General features: G+C 44.0%; 1 protein-coding gene across 4 annotated transcripts in view; it reads right to left on the bottom strand.

Annotated features, from left to right (window-relative positions):
• MEI1 (meiotic double-stranded break formation protein 1) overlaps positions 1-18,003 on the bottom strand; it is a 65,142-nt gene that overhangs the window by 46,774 nt on the left and 365 nt on the right. For 2 of the 4 annotated variants that reach the window (XM_030855787.2, XM_060307077.1), the window contains exons 2-12: positions 14,948-15,071; positions 13,837-13,887; positions 11,728-11,801; positions 10,326-10,431; positions 9,598-9,801; positions 8,258-8,388; positions 7,309-7,423; positions 6,371-6,487; positions 5,282-5,381; positions 5,020-5,154; positions 1,089-1,203 (exon numbers count right to left, since the gene is read on the bottom strand). In XM_030855787.2, the coding sequence (XP_030711647.1) occupies positions 1,089-1,203; positions 5,020-5,154; positions 5,282-5,381; positions 6,371-6,487; positions 7,309-7,423; positions 8,258-8,388; positions 9,598-9,801; positions 10,326-10,431; positions 11,728-11,801; positions 13,837-13,887; positions 14,948-15,071 (1,272 nt within the window). The remainder of the gene's footprint in view (positions 1-1,088; positions 1,204-5,019; positions 5,155-5,281; positions 5,382-6,370; positions 6,488-7,308; positions 7,424-8,257; positions 8,389-9,597; positions 9,802-10,325; positions 10,432-11,727; positions 11,802-13,836; positions 13,888-14,947; positions 15,072-18,003) is intronic. The other 2 variants (XM_060307075.1, XM_060307076.1) reach the window with 2 other exon arrangements.

Consider the following 18,003-nt stretch of genomic DNA (forward strand, 5'->3'; position numbering starts at 1 on the left):
AAGGAAAGAGGGGAACCTATTGGCCACGTACCTACTCCGTGTTCTGGTCTTTGCTTAGAGGACTACAGACTTCTTCCTCTCACACTGGAGTCTGGCATTCCCATACACCTAACAATTTCCAGGGGATCTTAGGTACATCCCCACAAATCCAGCCGTCTAATAGCTCCTTTAAAACATGGTAGAAGAGGAAACCTTCACCACTTGTCTCCCTGTGAAGCACAGGACTGGTTCTTGTTCTGTTATACGCAGAAAACTGTCACAGGCTAGTGGACATTAGCCTAACTGGCTATAATGCCCGTATTATTGCTCCAAAACACACACAAAAATCCCCACCGCCTCAGGCGTGAAGAGCTTAGTTTCCAAAGTTAATCCTGAAAGACATAATCAGCACCCACGTTAATAGTATTTCTTCTGATATTTTAAGTCCATGGCCCATTAAAAGCCAACATTTATGACACAGTGCACAGTGGTCAGATTCTTTCTAAGATTATAGCGAATCCAGCCTTAAATAATCTTGTGAGCATGTTTACCATACCTGCTTGGATGATATAAAAGACAAAGTGGGGCTTCCCTGGTGGTGCAGTGGTTGAGAGTCCGCCTGCCGATGCAGGGGACGCGGGTTCGTGCCCCGGTCCGGGAAGATCCCACATGCCGCGGAGCGGCTGGGCCCGTGAGCCATGGCCGCTGAGCCTGCGCGTCCGGAGCCTGTGCTCCGCAACGGGAGAGGCCACAACAGTGAGAGGCCCGCATACCGCAAAAAAATAAAAATAATAAATAAATAAAAGACAAAGTGTGTAGTAGGCTTGGGTACAAACACCCTGGGATTTACTATCCAAACTCAGGTCCTTGCTAGCTTTGGACCTGAGAGAAAAACTATTTAACCCCTGCGACTTCAGTTTCATAATGAGGATAACGATTATTAAGTCCCACAGTTCCGCAGTTAGGAAAAAAAATAACATCTCATTGTAGGCGTGTGTGCATGAGAAAACCCTATAAAGTAGCATATAAAGGTAATGCAATGTACTAATTATCTTCCGAAAACACATTACAGCATGATCTCCAGAAGAAGCGGGCTGCAGTGCACTGACCAGGGGCCTCCAGTTCAACGGGATCTGGGAAAAATCTGCACACCGGCTCAGCATGGCTTTGAGCAAGGCCTGCAGCTCCTTGTACAGCACAGGTAGAGCACTCTGATGATCCTTCCTGCACCCAGAGAGACAAAGGTAGGCCTATGGTGAGGTAAGGGTACTCCAAGGTACCCTCAGGTTCTCAGGCAGTGGGGGACAGGTGGTAGATCAGAACACGGGTCCAGGATCTGATCTGATAAAAACCCTTGCTCCAACACATATCTGCTGCACGACTTCATGCACATTCCTCATCCTCTCTAGCCCTCAGTTTCTTCATCTAGTCAATGAAAGTTAATAGTACTCTCCTCATAGAATTATTCTAAGGATCAAATTGGATAATGTATGCCAAACACTCAGCATGATGTTTGCTAGTTAGTAAGTCCTTATAAATGACAGCTAAGACTATTATTATTGTTATTAAAGATACAGAAGGTTTTCTCACTGAGAAGGGCCTCCCAGTGAAAAAAGTACTATCTAGAACAGAAGGTGGTCACTGTTCTCAAATAAGTGATAAACTGTCTTGGGGACGAGAGATCAAATTTGCTTTCTGTTTCCTTGATGAGGAAAATCAGGATCAATAGGTAAACGTTATCAAAGACCCAGATCTTATTTAAAGAATATAAGGAAGAACTTTCTAAGAGTCAAAACTCTATAAAGTGGGCTTCCCTGGTGGCACAGTGGTTAAGAATTCTCCTGCCAATGCAGGGGACGTGGGTTCGAGCCCTGGTCCGGGAAGATCCCACATGCTGCAGAGCAACTAAGCCTGTGCGCCACAACTAGTGAGCCTGCGCTCTAGAGCCTGCGAGCCACAACTACTGAAGCCCGCGCGCGTAGAGCCTGTGCTCCACAAGAGAAGCCACTGCAATGAGAAGCCTGTGCACTGCCACGAAGAGCAGCCCCCACTTGTCGCAACTAGAGAAAGCCCGCGCACAGCAACAAAGACCCAATGCAGCCAAAAATAAATTAAATAAATAAATTTTTAAAAAAAGAAGAATGAAATAATGCCATTTGTAGCAGCATGGGTAGACCTGGAGATTATCTTATTAAGTGAAGTAAGTCAGACAGAGAAAAACAAATATCATATGATATCGCTTATATGTGGAATCTAAAAAAAAATGATACAAATGAACTTATTTACAAAACAGAAAAACAGACTCACAGAAAACAATCTTATGGTTACCAGGGGGAAGGGTGGGGGGAGGGATAGATTGGGAATTTGGGATTGACATATGAACAGAGAGCAATCTGCTGGGCCTTCTAACAGGCACTCCATTAACTGTATATAGTGAAGGCTTGATTTCCCCTTTCCCTCTTCATTTCTGGAAGCTCTAACTTTCTATCCTACATTGACTGTCAAGCCCTGGTTCTGCCATCTTTAAATTCTTTCAGCAGTTCTCACTTTTCTTTTTTTTTTTTTTTTTTTTAGTTCTCACTTTTCATTCCTCCTTCCGGTTGTGCTCCCCAGAGACCCTCTGAACCACTCCACCTCAGAGGGATCACCTCAGTAAAAATTCTGAAAAATTAAAGTCAAAAGTAAAATTATCTAAGGATTAATAACCAGCCCCCTACCCACAGCTCTCCACAATTCTGACCCAACCAGCTTTCTGGCTTCTTCATGTACTACTCCCCTTCACACAATCTGCTGGCCAGACTGGCTACCGTACCCTCAGTAATCCCTAAATTTTCCTACCTACATGTTTTGGCCAACCCTGGTCCTTCCACAAATCTAAATCTCTCTCATCCCTCATAGCACAGCTCAAATACTACCTCCTGCCTGAAAGGTGCTAAAGGTGCTACCAGTCCCCCATAACACTGACCTCCTGGGAGATTTCCAGCTCTGCATGGGAACTTCTGATAGACTCTGGCTCTTACTCTATGTCTTTGTTACCCTGTTGGTTTACTCATCTCACCCTTGTTGGGATTCATGCCCCAGATTTAGAGATTCAAATCCAGGAAAGGACAAAAGGGGAAAAGAGACAAACTGAAGCCATTATAATGTAAATGCTATTCTTTTATTCAATTTTTAGAAGCAACCTAGAGTCAAGTGATGAAGACTTAAATATAGTTACAGAAGAGACTATAAATGTTAACAAACTTTACAATATAAAATTAAAGGTATAGGGAGTTCCCTGGTGGCGCAGTGGTTTCCACCTGCCAATGCAGGGGACACGGGTTCCAGCCCTGGTCCGGGAAGATCCCACGTGCCGCAGAGCAACTAAGCCCATGCACCACAACTACTGAGCCTGCATTCTAGAGCCCGCAAGCCACAACTACTGAGTCCATGTGTCACAACTACTGAGCCCGCATGCCACAACCACTGAAGCCCACGCACCTAAAGCCCATGCTCTGCAACAAGAGAAACCACCGCCACGAGAAGCCTGCGCACTGCAACTAGAGAAAGCCCGCGCGCAGCAACGAAGACCCAACGCAGCCAAAAATAAATAAAGAAATTTATAAAATTTTTAAAAATTATAAAATAAAATAAAGTCCCCAATGGACATTTCACTCCCCAGATCTTCCTTTTAAAATAAATAACTAAATAAAATTAAAGGTACAGCTGACATTGAGAAGTAGACGGTAAGGAGAAGGGAAAGAAAGAGCTGGGGTGCTAATATACTCAGCTAACGAAGTAGGGTGTCAAGAGGTACTGGTTCAAGTTGAGGGAACAAGAAACACAAGTTTTAAGTATATTATTTAAAATTTTGAAAACATAACATCAATTAACATAAAATGGTAACTAGCAAAAATGCCAAGGAAGTGTAGAGAAGACAAAATAATGTGACCTAAGTCTTATTTTTCTTATTGGCAAGTCAATGAATAATGTTCTAAATTGACAAATAAAGAAATAGCATTACAAGCATATTGTTTAGATTTAGGGAGATAAATCACCAGAACTAAAACCAAAATGAGTTAAAATTAGTTTCCTTTAGGAAGTGGGGACAGGGGGCTGTTCCTTTTCATTATAAACCTTGTGTGTATTTTATTTTTTATCACTTAAATACATTACTTTGTTAGATTTTTAAAAGGGAGGGCGTGGAAACAAAGTAAAATTTTCTATATAAATAAATATGGGTTATCCTCCATTAGTTTTCTCAAGATATCAAGCATCTTACTAAGGAATGATTTCCCATCATGACCCTAGGATTGCTTAGTCTCACCATCCATTTTAACATCATTCATATACTGAGTATCTATTAGGAGTGAGGCATATAGCAGTGAAAAAAATGACATGGTCCCTTATCTCCTGGAGATTATTTTATATAGTGGAGGAGACACAGAACAAATGAATAAACAAGAACTGTCAAGTGTCTGGTAGGTGCTGTAATAGCCAGATGGGTCAGTTAGGGAAGGACACTCTGAATGAGACCTGAATGATGGGAAGAGTCCAGTCATGCAAAGATTTCAGGGAAGAGTATTTTGGGCAGAAGGAAAAATTAGTAGAAAGGAAGTGGGGGCAAGGTCTGGACTAAAACAAATGACCTAATTTTAAAAAGTTACATCCACAAAATAAATACAGAATAAAATCCTGTTTTAAAAAAACATGCAGAGAATTGGAAAGAACTCTTCCAAATTAAAAATATGAAAGCAGAAATAAAACACTCAATAGTAGAGGTGAAAATAAAGTCAAGAAAATCTCCTGGAAACTAGTACATAATGACAAAAAGATAAAAAACTGTCAGACAAAGAAAAGAAAGAGATGACCAATCCAGGAGGCCCAACATCCAAATGGCAGTTCCAGGAAGACAGAACAGAGTAAACAGAGCAGCGGAAGAAATAATTCAATGAAATTTCCCTGACCTAAAGGACAAGCATCCCCTGGAAGCTGCTCTGGCCTTGACAGGCCCTCGGGTACACGCAGGGGTGGAAAGTTCAGCCTGTCTGGGTCTCTCACCTCAGAAAGGCAGAAATGGCCTTCACTGCCTCAGCAGCCACCTCCAGCACAGGGCTGTTCACTGCCTCTTGGAGGGCACGGCCAGCATCTCTGCACAGGGCTGAGCTTGGGAACAGCTTGATCTCCTCTGGCTGCCTGAGAAATTGTAAATGAGAAATGAGTGTGTGAACTCCTATCACTGACCCCACCAGGAATAAATACCTCACTTCTTTCCTTCTCCAGTCTGGCCCCTACAGGCCTGACGCGTCACTACTTTGCTCACCGAGTCAGGATCTGAGTAAAGAGCAGCAGGCCCTGCTTGTGCAGCTCGGTGTTGTTCATCCTCAGGATTCCCTGTAGGCTCCTCACCACTGACTCGATCCCTACCGCAAAATGACATGGCAGAGGCCAGGGATCAGGGCTTGTTGGCTTCTTTACTGCCTTCCCAGGAGAGATGAGAGGCTCTGGATAGCAAATATTTGCTAGCAGCCCTCATGGAGCAGTCCTGACAAGTTGAGCTGATGGGACAGGACTGTGAGATCTTTGAGGGAAGGCCCTTATCTGATTCACCTCTGTCTCCCCAAACCCAGCACAACCCAAAGCACGACCCTGGCATTCGAGGTATTTAGTCAATACCTACCAGCTGAGCTTTACCTTCTCTACTACACACACTCCTATTTCTCCTCAAAGAATAAGGTAGGACATCCATTCCTCCAGGAAGCATTCCCTGGTCCACTCAGGCAGAGCTGTGGGCCTCCCCTGAGCTCCTACATGTCTTGTACCTCCCCTCTTGCACAGTCTTAATAAGCTTGCTTATATCTCCCTCCCCTTCCAGAGGACAGGGACCACATTTTATGTATCTCTAAATCTCTAGGTTCCAGCCTGGTGCCTGGCATAGAATAAGAACACAGAATAAAATGAGTAACTAAATGTGCCCAGTCTAAAAATCTAGATGTGATATAAAAAGTCCCAGACAAGAAAGGTATCACCAGGAAAGAAGAAGAAGGGACAGTTTCAAAAAACTTTGAAAGGATAAATCAGCAAAACTTGGGGACTAACTAGATGGCTAGATATCTGGGGTGCAGGAAAAGACTGAATCCAAGACTGAGTAAAGTTGCTCTTAAGGTGCAACAGGAATTCATTTAGTGGCCCTTCTCTTGCTAAACATATATACTGCCAATCAATGAAGAACAGAACTGTTTGGATATCACTGCTTGCACGCGGAATCTGGTAATGAGTTTGGGCTGATGGATATGACCAGACCAGCACCCCTCTCCAAGGTGTAGGCTGGCCCCACGTCACTGCTGTTGCCACCTAACTTCAAAGTGCTGTCCACCTGAGCCAGAGCTAGTACAGGACCCACAATACCAACCGTACACCGTGTGGCACTTGGAAAAGAAGAGTGGCTCTTCTGCCAGAAGTATCAAGCAGTTGTAGCTGGACCAGACAAGCACTTCACTGGAAGAGGAAAGATGCTCAAAGAGGAACTCTGGCCAGGGAGACAGGAGGAAAACAGTCAATGACAACAGTGTAATCATGATCCCTTAACTAATGCTATGGCCTTGGATTTATTCAGCATCTCACACCTGCCACTTCATCTGTTCACACACCCTCTTGATGAGACATGATCATTCATTCACAGATAAACCTGGAAAATGCCCTCGGACTTATGGTGTAACCTTATCTTTTTAATAGATGGGGAAACTGAGACCTAGAGAGAAACAGTTGGTGGTAGAGGCGGGACTGGAATTCAGGTCCCCTAATTCTCAGGATGGGCAGCAGCATGATACAGAGAAAAGAGACTTTAGAGCCAGACAGCCTTGATTTTGTATCCCTTCTCTGCCAATGCCGAGTCTTGCTGATTTAAACAAGTTATTTCCCTTCTCTAGTTCAATTTCCTTATTCATAAAATAGCAAAGATGAGGACCTACATGTGGCAACATTTGCGATGCACCTCAGGGCATATTTCCTGGCTCATAACAAACCTTCAAGACACATTAGTTCCTTTTGCCTCCCTGGTCCACGGGTCTTTCCACCACCCCACGCTAGGTGTTTATTCCTAGATGGTCAAATTAATGACAAAGTTCAGTGACAAACTGCTCAAGGTCATATTAGAAATCTGTAGCAAGAGGATTCAGACTTCATGAGGTCTATTTCCTAGAGTCTGTCATATACAATGAACATGCCACCAACCATCCCTCCAGTATGCATATCAAAGAACTCCCAACAAGACTGCTGCTGCTGCTACTCAAGGGTCTCCAGGCACAACTCTGGGATCCTCAGAGGAGAAAGTTAGAAGGGGCCTCCTACCTGGGATGTCAGCATGGATGAAGGCTGGGGCGTGCTTCGCTGGCGAGTGGACCAGTACTGCAGTTATACAGTGGGCACTGGCCACCTGCAGAGTCTCATCTCTGGAAAGGAGAAGCTGGAGAAACAGGCAGCAAAATGTGTCACAGTCACACCACTGACAGGACCAGAGGGAAGCAGCCTGAATGCCTCAGGGCAGGAGCCTGATTTGTCTCTGAATCCCTCACACACTACTGGTGCCAGGCATAAGGATGGTGCTCAAGGAGAGCAGTTATAGATTATGGAAAGGAGTCTCTGTCAACAGCAGCAGGAGAGAAACAGAACAAAAGAACACAATGGCACTCAAAGAACACTAACATCATCCCCAAGAAGGGCTCAGGCCTTCATTGGCAGAAGTACTTTCACAGCCCTCATCTGGTTTTGATGTTTCAACAAGCCTGGGACATAAGGGAAGGTTCTGCTATGAGCCTTGCTTCAAAGAATGTGCAGAAAAGAGTTAACATTGCAGGCCTGAGTCTGTTATCCTTAGAAAGTCCTGCCTGCAAGGTTGGCCACTCACTGGGTTTGGGAAGTTGAATTTCAGGAGGGTTCTCAACCCTCCAAGAACTGGTAAAAGTGGCTCACTGTGACTAAACTATTTGCACAAGCAATGCAGTTTATGCTGAACCCACCCCTACTTTCTTTCTGGGAATCTAGAATTTTGGTATGTGCTAGGCAGAGGGTGCCTCTATAACCAGCCAGCTCCCAATTAAAACCTAGGGCACAGGTTTTAACTTATCCTTTCATGACTGAAAGAAAACCAACTTTGAGCCTTCTAATAGCATATTGTTTTGGCCAGTAAGAAAATACTTAGGAAATCCTGGATAGGAGTGGTAGATAAGGAAAAAGGCCCAGGAAGCATTCAGGTTCCCTTGTTATTGAACCCAGAGACCACGAACCACAAGACAACTACCTTTTTGAGCACCAAAGGCAGTGAGGTCTCTCCTGGTGGCCCCTCAACACTCTCAGTACTTTCCACCAGCGCAGATTTGTTCATGATCATGGACACAAAGAGGTCATATTTCAGCAGCTGCCTCAGCAAACCTAGAAAACAAAGGGGTTGGGAAGTGAGGCAAGAGGAGCAAAGGCACCAGAATACACCCAAGGCAGCTCCTCCGACATCCCCTAGAAACTTCTTCATGTCTCCATAGATATTCCTAAGTATTTTATTCTTTTTAATGCTGTTGTAAATGGGACTGTTTTCTTAGTTTCTTTTTCATATTGTTTGTTGCTAGTATATAGAAACACAAGTGATTTTGTATCCTACAATTTTACTGAATTCATTTATTAGTTTTAACAGTTTTTAGTGTAGTTTTTAGGGGTTTCTATATATAAGGTAATGTCATCTGAAAACAGAGTCAATTTTACTTCTTCCTTCCTTTACTTCTGTCTCTTATTTCTTTTTCTTGCCTAATTGTTCTGGCTAGGACTTCAAGTACTATGCTGAATAGAATCCCACCTTTTTCTTTGCAATCTCCACAAAAGCATGTACCACAAGGGACTCTGTCCACATCTGTCCTCCACATTGGGCTATGAACTCCCACAGACGAGAGCCTGGGTTTGACCATCTTTATGACCCCAGAGCCCAGAACAGGGCCTGGCTCAGAATGAACACTCTCTATGTGTGGCTGAACTAGTCATAACAGAGCTCTTGGCCCAAACTGTGAAAAGAAATTGTTGTTACCCACAGACTATGCTTTTCCCTGTAGCTCCTGCTCTGAAACAGGTCCTCATCCAGTCACCAATCACAGTGCCCATTTGCTCTATCCAAAATACAAAAGCTCCCTGCTCAAAAGCATTTGGTAGATCTCGTGTATTTATGTAAGGAAGTAACAGGAGAGGCTGAAAGGGTACACTGAGCTTCAAATAACAAGCAGAGAAACTTCGACTTCACTCTGGAGCCCAGAGGGAGCCATAGATGATTTTCCAAATAGAAGACTGACAGGATGCAAGCTATGCAGTGTGAAGATTAATTTGGCAGCAAGTACAGGATGCACCAGGGCATGCAGTAAAGACCAGAGGCAAAAAAATTGCTGTCCCACTCTTCTTCCTCTTCTCCTTCCAAAGATGACGTTCTTAGGATACCACACCCAACATTAGGCATCTTTCGCAGTCTGTGCCTCTTATCTCCCAAACCCACAGCTTCTATCCGTTGCAAAGCAGCAAACCTCCCCACCACTAGTGAGCCAATATCTCAAATCCTCAAGCAAAACCTCAAAAGCTTTCTCTTTTCTCTCCAGTCCCATGTCTTACCCAAGCAGTTGATCTTTAGCTCCTTTGTCTGGGCACCATCCATGGTGGAAAGGAAGAGAGGACACAGTTTCTCCCGGAAATGGCCCAAAAGCATCTCGGCTGCAACTGGTGAGGAATACAGCTTCCCATAAAGGTAGCAGACAGAAGCTTGCACCCCCTCACTGGGGTATACTAAACCTCTCAACAGATGTTCCATCAGGTCACCTATCCAGAAAACAACCAAGGGGCCAGGGGAACCTCACAATGTCAACTGCTAGATGACACTCCAAACTATTGGCCTGAATGGAATAGTGATGGTAATCCCCTACAATGCCCCACAATACATGATTTCTGGGAACTTAATCAAAAGGGAAAACCAAGGCTTAGAGAAGTTAAGTGATTTACCCTTGGATAAATACTCTGTGAGATATTTAGCTGCTTTTACTGATAGAAAAAAAGTGCTTCTATATTCCAGAATTAATTCTTCCTCTCACCTGAAAGGAAGGCTCATAGTAGGTACTTAATTCTTTTGTGTTAACAAAATGAATTGAAGGAGCCCAAGACCAGAGTTGAGAAACACTTTTTTTCCAATTGGCCAACATAGAGCAGATTTTGCAGATGGGGAAACTAAAGCCTAGAGAAGGAAAGTAATGACTTCCCAGATGTACACAGTGAATGGACCACCCAGATGGAAGTGTGATCAAAACAGGTGAAAGGGTAGTGGTAGCTCTTCCCCAGAGGTCACTCACTGTGCTCCATCACAAGCTTGTCTGCCAGAGCAGGGATCGCATCCACCAACTTGCCGAGAAGGGTCAGGGTGGCCAGGCTGCCTCGCATGGAGGGCATGTTACACAGCTACAGAGAGCGAACATACTCTGCTCTATAAATTAGGATCAGGAAAGATCTCCCACCAAAATTCACCTTGCCCTATCCACACCAAACCCTGTACTGCATGTGTCTCTCACCATAGTCAGTAATCAGCCTCTTTAGCTAAGTGTCTATATCCCTTATTGGACTGGGAAGTCCCGAAGGAAAGGGACTGAGTCAGATTCCTCTCAGTGTCCTCAGTACCTAGCTCAGTACATGTTTGTTAAACTAAATTAAAATTAGCATATTTTGCCTCCTATGGAGCCAGAAACTGGGAGGTGAAATTTGGGAACATCATAAAGATGGAATTCTAGTTCATTGCAAAAAAAAATTGGTTATCATCATCATTATTGTTATATTATTACTGAACACTCTATTTGTCAGGTACTACGCTTGATGCTTTACAGGCAGAGTCAATAGTAAATATTTCACCTTTTCTACTGACTAGCTGTAGTACCTTAAGTAAGATTCTTAACTCTTCTGGTGGGAATTAATACTAGGACCAACTTCATAGGGTTGTTGGGAGGACTAAATGAGATAGTGCATGTAAAGCACCAACATAGTGCCTAGCATACAGAAAGTGCTCAAAATGTTAAGTGGCATAATCATAGTGATAAATGTTGATATATATAATTATAAATTCAATCATATGTTAACCACATGCAGAATAATTATAATGACATGACTATTTAACATTATTTCTAATTAAATGTTGCTCTTGATGGTGTTAAATGAGCATTTGTCTTCCTTTTGCAAAAAAAAAAAAAAAGTGACTCTGATATTATTCCTAAATCTTAAACACAATGCAGAAGCTGCTTGTTTAACTGGTATCTATGACTACATTGAAGAAAGCTGGTTAAATATACCTTCTCAGTGTTTACCTTAGATGCTGATAAAAGCAAATGCCTTCACTATAAAATAAACCAAACAAAAATACTAAGCCAAGACATAGTGAACATATTTCCTTAATAAATTCATCAAGGAAATCTGTATTATATTTAGGAGGATATAGAGAATGGCCATGGATGATTACGCCAGAAAATGGACTTCAGCACATGGAGGCAGCATTTGGGAGACTGAAAAGGGAAGGAAAGAAGCTACAAAGAGTACTGGAGCAGAAGACCCAGGCCCTAGCTCTGGCTCTGTCACTGACTCAGTGACCTCAGGCAAGTCCCTTTTCCTCTCTGGATTTCAATCTCCCCATCTATCCAAAGAAGGGTTGACCCAGCTCTGACATCTGAGGATTCTGAGGGGTACTCAAGAACCAACAGCTACTTTACTGACCTCTTTGTGACACTCATACAGCAGGCAATGAATGGTCTGCTCCAACTTCAGCTGAGTTGTAAGCTGGATAAGGACTGAGAAGACACAATAACATTACTAATCAGAAGACAACCCATGGCCCACAGTTCACTTTTCATAGTCCTTCTAATCAAAGTCATTTGCTTGTGGTAATCGGCATTAGTCTTTTCTATCTCCCCCATTCTTCACTGTTTTTAATCAATGGTTGACAACTAGGCTGTACATTAGAATCACCTAGGAAGCTTAAAAAAAGAAAAAAAAAACTAACACCCAAGTCCCACCCCAGACCAATTAAATCTGAATCTCTAGATAAAGGGTCTAAGCATCTGGATACTTTTTTAGTTTCCCAGGTAAGTCTATTGTGAAGCCAAGGTTGAAAACTACTATGTTATTTCTATCTTTTTCCTTCCTCAGAATTTGCTACTTCATATATGAAAAAAACAGAATTAGGAGTTAGTTCCTGTGCCAATAATTGGCGATAATATTATCACTCAACCCCAAACCCGCCCTTCTATACAATTGTTTGTGATACTTCTGCTGGTGTCTTTGAGGAGGAGTAAAGAAGAGGCTGGCTCTACAAGTCTGGGGAAAGCTGCAGACTAGATCTGGCTGCTGCTGAGGGAAGGCTCTGCCACCTCCAGGGTAAAGAAGCATTCTAGGACAACACTCACAGAAACAGGAAGACAGGAAGCAAACAGGAAACAGTAAGGAAGGAGCAAGTCCTTCTCCCTCTAGCTTTGCAATCTCCATCTAGTATCCACCACCTCAGTGAAGTTCCTGGGATCTGATGAGGGTTCTGCAAGCTATGCTGGTACCAACCAGGAGCAGATGGCTTTAGGATTATAGCCCCACTCAAGAGTGGTCTTGAGGAAAATGGTGAAGGGAAATCTCCCTACCCCTGCCAGTCGTCGGACCTTCGAGGGGTACATCTGTTTGTCCACATTCTCTAGACTGAGAGATGGGCAAAAGTACATACGGATCATATTGACTTATCTGTCACAGCTGCTAGCAGTTACAGCTGCTAACTGCATGTCTGGATAGTCATGGACCCAGCAGCAGCCAAGCAGCATCCTCTCCTCAGAGGTCTGTGTTTCATGTATGGGGTCCTTCCTCCAAACTTGTAAGTCTTAATAATTCCAACCTCTCCCTTTGTTTCCCTATCCCTAGGGGTGGAAGCTGTTTTCAAAAATTGCTACCTCAGTGAAACTTGGTTCACTTTTGCCTTCAGTTACCTAGTCAATAATTCTTTAAAGTTTTTTTCTGTTCAAATAACTTGTGTGGTTTATGTTTCGTGACTATAACCTAACTGATACAGTTCTTGCTCTTTCGGCAAGAATCCTCTCATCCCAGGGGACTTCCCTAGTGGCGCAGTGGTTGGGAGTCCGCCTGCCAACGCAGGGGACATGGGTTTGAACCCTGGTCCAGGAAGAGCCCGCATGCTGTAGAGCAACTAAGCCTGTAAGCCACGGCTACTGAGCCTGCGCTCTAGAGCCCACGTGCCACAACTGCTGATCCCGCGTGCCTGGAGTCCATGCTCCACAACGGGAGAGGCCACCACGATGAGAAGGCTGCGCGCTGTGGGGAAGACCCAACGCAGCCAAAAACAACATAAAATGAAATGGATAAGTTTATTAAAAAAAGGAAAAAAAAGAAAAGAATCCTCTCATCCCAATGCTCTTGTCTTCCTTCTTCTTGAGTCCTTTATAGGTAAACCCAGGCACTTCCACAGCTTTAACCACCACCTATGTGCAGACAACTTCCAACCAACCAATATGAATGTAGTAAAAACAGAGTTTTGTACATGTCTCTGTAACAGCACTCATCAGCCCTTGTTATTTACCAGACAATCTCTCTTCCAGATTGTAAACTCTTACAGGATAGGGACCATGTCAGATACAATCCTAGTGTCTGATACAGTACGTGGCACAGAGTAGGTGTCCAAGAAAGAAATGCAGAATTAATGATTGATAATTGAATTTTCTTTATCTGTCTCTAAAATGGAACATTTCATCAAGGTCTCAAATAATCAAAGCTGCAATTCAGGCTAATATCCTCGGCTTCAAATGCTAGGTACACACAGTTTAATCTTACCTTCAATACAGAGGTCTGTTATACTCCCATCCTCCACATTGCATAACAGTCCTTGGAGCAGAAGGAGGTAAGAGGGGGATGGTTAACAGATAAAAGATAAACAAATCCAGAAAGGCACACTGAATTCTAAGACTAACAGCAGCTTTAAGCAATGTCCCAGCTAAAATCTATCCTCAGCACCAAATCCCAGATTTTCAGTAACCCACTCTGGCTTTAAAAGGATAAAAATAGTCAGTATGGCACAGCACAAAAACTGTGTATTCTGGAGTCTCTAACAGACCTGGAGTAAAATTCCAGTTCTGCCAGCTGTTAGCTAAGACCTCCCTGAGCCTTGGAGATCATCCTCTCTCCCTTAAAAGACTGCCCTGGCAGTTAAAAGCCTGAAAAGCCTCCAGCAGAGAAAAGCACCCAATTCGAGTTAGCTCCCTTCCTCCCTAAAAGGGCTCATTCCATAGGACATTATAATTGTATTAAAAGAAGGGACCTTTTGGGCTTCCCTGCTGGCGCAGTGGTTGAGAGTCCGCCTGCCGATGCAGGGGACACGGGTTCGTGCCCCAGTCCGGGAAGATCCCACATGCCCGCGGAGCGGCTGGGCCCGTGAGCCATGGCCACTGAGCTTGCGCGTCCGGAGCCTGTGCTCCGCAACGGGAGAGGCCACAACAGTGAGAGGCCCATGTACCGGGGAAAAAAAAAAAAAAAGAAGGGACCTTTTAATCCATCTCATTTTACACATGAAGAAACTAAGGTACAGAAGAGAAGAAGTAACTCAATCAGGGTCACACTCAGATCAGCAGACTCCAGATCTGACTTCTAATCCTGTTCAAAGACCACAGAGACTGGACTTTTTGAAAGATCACACATTTCCTACATTCATCTACACACTTTTACTAACCTCTGAGCTGTGGTAAAGCCAGTTACCATAAAATGCATCGTGTATCTTAGAAAGGGGACAATTTCTTCATTATTATGACAAAACAACTTACTAGTAAGTTAAACTGTTACATCGCAAAAAGTCTAAACTATGGTTTCAAGACCATTTCTCCAAGACCCCAAAAGCAAATGTACAAGGTATACATGCAAAATTCATGCCAAGTTTTCCTTTCAATCTCACCGAAAAGCATGCTTATGAAGTGGATACAGACTCTCTGATCCTGAGCCACCAGCTGCATGACCAGGGAGGCATGCCTCATGAGAGCATCTCGGAAGCCGGACAGCACGTGCTTCTTGCGCACCAACTTAGAGCAGATGAAGAAAAATATTCAATAGCAACCAAGTCTCAGCCATTCTGAACCCAAACAAGTGTAATTTCCAAATATAATTACAAGATAATACTGGTAGAATCATCTAAACTATGGAGTATGAAAAAGGGCATCATTTACACACAGGAATCCATGTGTTCAAACAAAGGATTATACAAGAGTGAAGGTTCCTAATAAAGTATATTTACATAGCACTTTACTGTTCACAAATCACTCATTTGTCAACTAGCTCATTTAAGCCTAATGAGTTGGTAAAGCAAGCAAAAACAGATATTATTATCGCCATTTTGGAGATGAGAAAACTGAGGCTCAGGCACCTTCCCAAGGACTCAAATCTAAGTATCCAACCAGGTGTTGTCCAAGGTCAGGGCTCTTTCCACAGTCTGTGAGAGTGATACTGGGGACCATTCATGAGCCTCACTGAGGTAGGTAGAGAAAAATTCATTCTTTCTTTCAATGTAGATATAAATCTTCACACTCAATTCACCTCCCTATACAGGGAACTGTGTAGCAGCTGTGCAAAGTACTCAAGACAACAGCAAAACTTAGGTCAAAAAAGGGGTGTGCACCGAGGACAGAACTGGAACATGGGTACAACTGACTACATCACCCCCTCGACTGGTGAAAACTGAAGCTAAGAAAAGTGTGTTCAATAAAAGGTGGAGAAGTTGCATCTCTTATTGCCTCTAAACTGTGTAAATCTCCTGTTCTCCTTCACCAATTCCTCCCACATAATGCATTAAGCTAGTGATCTAAATGAGTTACTCAAAAATTTTCCATGACATCCCTTCACCTGACAGATTAAATCCAAGCTCCTTAGCTTGCATTCAAACTCCTAAAGGAACTGATCTCAACCCTGGCTCTCCAATCTCATCTCCCTCAACTGCCCTTCAAATACATTCTGATTACCTCCCAAACTCATCCTTGCTAATCCTTGCCTCCTGGAAAAAGCTCCCCCATTTCCTCTAGCCCAAATCTCACCCATCTTCTCAAGCGTAATTCAAATGCTTCCTCCTCTAAAGAACCTTTCCTAATTTCACTCCTTAACCCACACAGCACTTGACCACAAATATGTCCACCTTCTAGATTCCCAGGAATGCAATCTCTTATTTTCTTCCCTACCTCATTGTCTTATTCATCTCTATGTCTCACTGTCCAACAATGGCAGCCTCAGAACTCTAGCCTCAGTGATACTGCAGATGTTACCAGCTAGCCCAGCAGTTCTCAGAGCTGTCTTTGGATCCCTGAGGGTGCCCAGAACACTTTCAGGGGATCCACAAGATCAAAATTATTTCTGTATAATACTAAGATGCTATTTGCCTTTTCCACTTATTCTCTTACAAGTGTACAGTATTTTTCAAAGGAGGCATGTCACAACAGATAAAATGCAGAAATATATGAGAACCCAGCTGTCCTCTATTAAGCCAGACATTAAAAAGATTTGCAAAAATGTAAAACAAAGACATTCCTTACACTCTTTTTTGCTTTGAAAATAGTTATTTTTTAAATCATTTATGCCACAGAACTGTTCACTAAAATAGTAAATTGTGTGTTATCAATACCTATATTTTGCCAAAATAAAAAGAATTATATTAATATGTAATGGACTATTATTTTTATAAATTTATTTATTTTTGGCTGTGTTGGGTCTTTGCTGCGGTGCATGGGCTTCTCATTGCGGTGGCTTCTCTTGTTGTGGAGCACGGGCTCTAGGCATGCGGGCTTCAGTAGTTGTGACACACAGGCTCACTAGTTGTGGCGCACAGGCTTAGTTACTTCACAGCATGTGGGATCTTCCCAGACCAGGGATCGAACCCGTGTTCCCTACATTGGCAGGTGGATTCTCAACTACTGCACCACCAGGGAAGCCCTACTATTATTTTTAAATGAATCCTTTAAACTTTTGTTATTTTTAATACAGTAAATAAACAAAAGCTCTTTGGGGGTCCTCAACACTTTTAAAAAGTATAAAGCCAGACTTCCCTGATGGCACAATGGTTGAGAATCTGTCTGCCAATGGAGGGGACAAAGGTTCAATCCCTGGTCGGGGAAGATCCCACATGCCGCGTAGCAACTAAGCCCGTGTGCCACAACGACTGAGCCTGCGCTCTAGAGCCCGCGAGCCACAACTACCGAGCCCACATGCCACAACTATTGAGCCCGCGTGCCTAGAGCCCGTGCTCCCAACAAGAGAAGCCACTGCAATGAGAAGCCCGCGCACTGCGACGAAGAGTAGCCCCCCTTGGCCGCAACTAGAGAAAGCCCGGTAGCAGCGAAGACCCAACACAGCCAAAAATAAATAAATAAATAGTTTTTTAAAAAGTGTAATGCCATCCCTAGAGCAAAAATTTGAGAACCGCTGATCTAGCTCATCCCCCCACGGCAACAATTCCAGCCCTGTGACTCTGAGAGAACAGTCATCTCCCAAACTCTTCTTGGAGGTCTCCACGGACAAAAAACTCACTGCGAAGGTGGGTAGGCATTGAAGGAACAGGCAGGCCACGCTTCAGCCAGCTCTGCCTCTCAGAAAGCTCTTCCCCTCACCCCACTCCTGCTGGGCCGTAACTTCCACTCGTCCTGCCGCCACTGAGCCCAAGGAGCCCCCTCCTCCCATTCGCACAGGCAGAAAGCGAAGGAATAAGCCCCCAGGGTGCGCGCGCCTTGCCCTCAGGCTGAGCGGGGACTCAAGTGGGAGGGAGCCTGAGTGAAGGCTAAACCCTGGAGAAGTGGTGAGAGGGTCGGCAAAGGGCAGGGCAGCTGAGAGAAGGGCTTACGGGAAGGTGGGAACGCGCGCCAGTGAGTCTAGGCTGGGGGCCCTGGGAGCCCCGGGTTTAGTGCGGACAGGGTACGCCCACTTGAGGCGCAGGGCCAGGGTCTGGGCCTCCTTTGGAAAGGGGAAGGGGATGCT

The sequence above is a fragment of the Globicephala melas genome, chromosome 10 (genome assembly GCF_963455315.2).
Source record: "Globicephala melas chromosome 10, mGloMel1.2, whole genome shotgun sequence".
NCBI lineage: Eukaryota > Metazoa > Chordata > Mammalia > Artiodactyla > Delphinidae > Globicephala > Globicephala melas.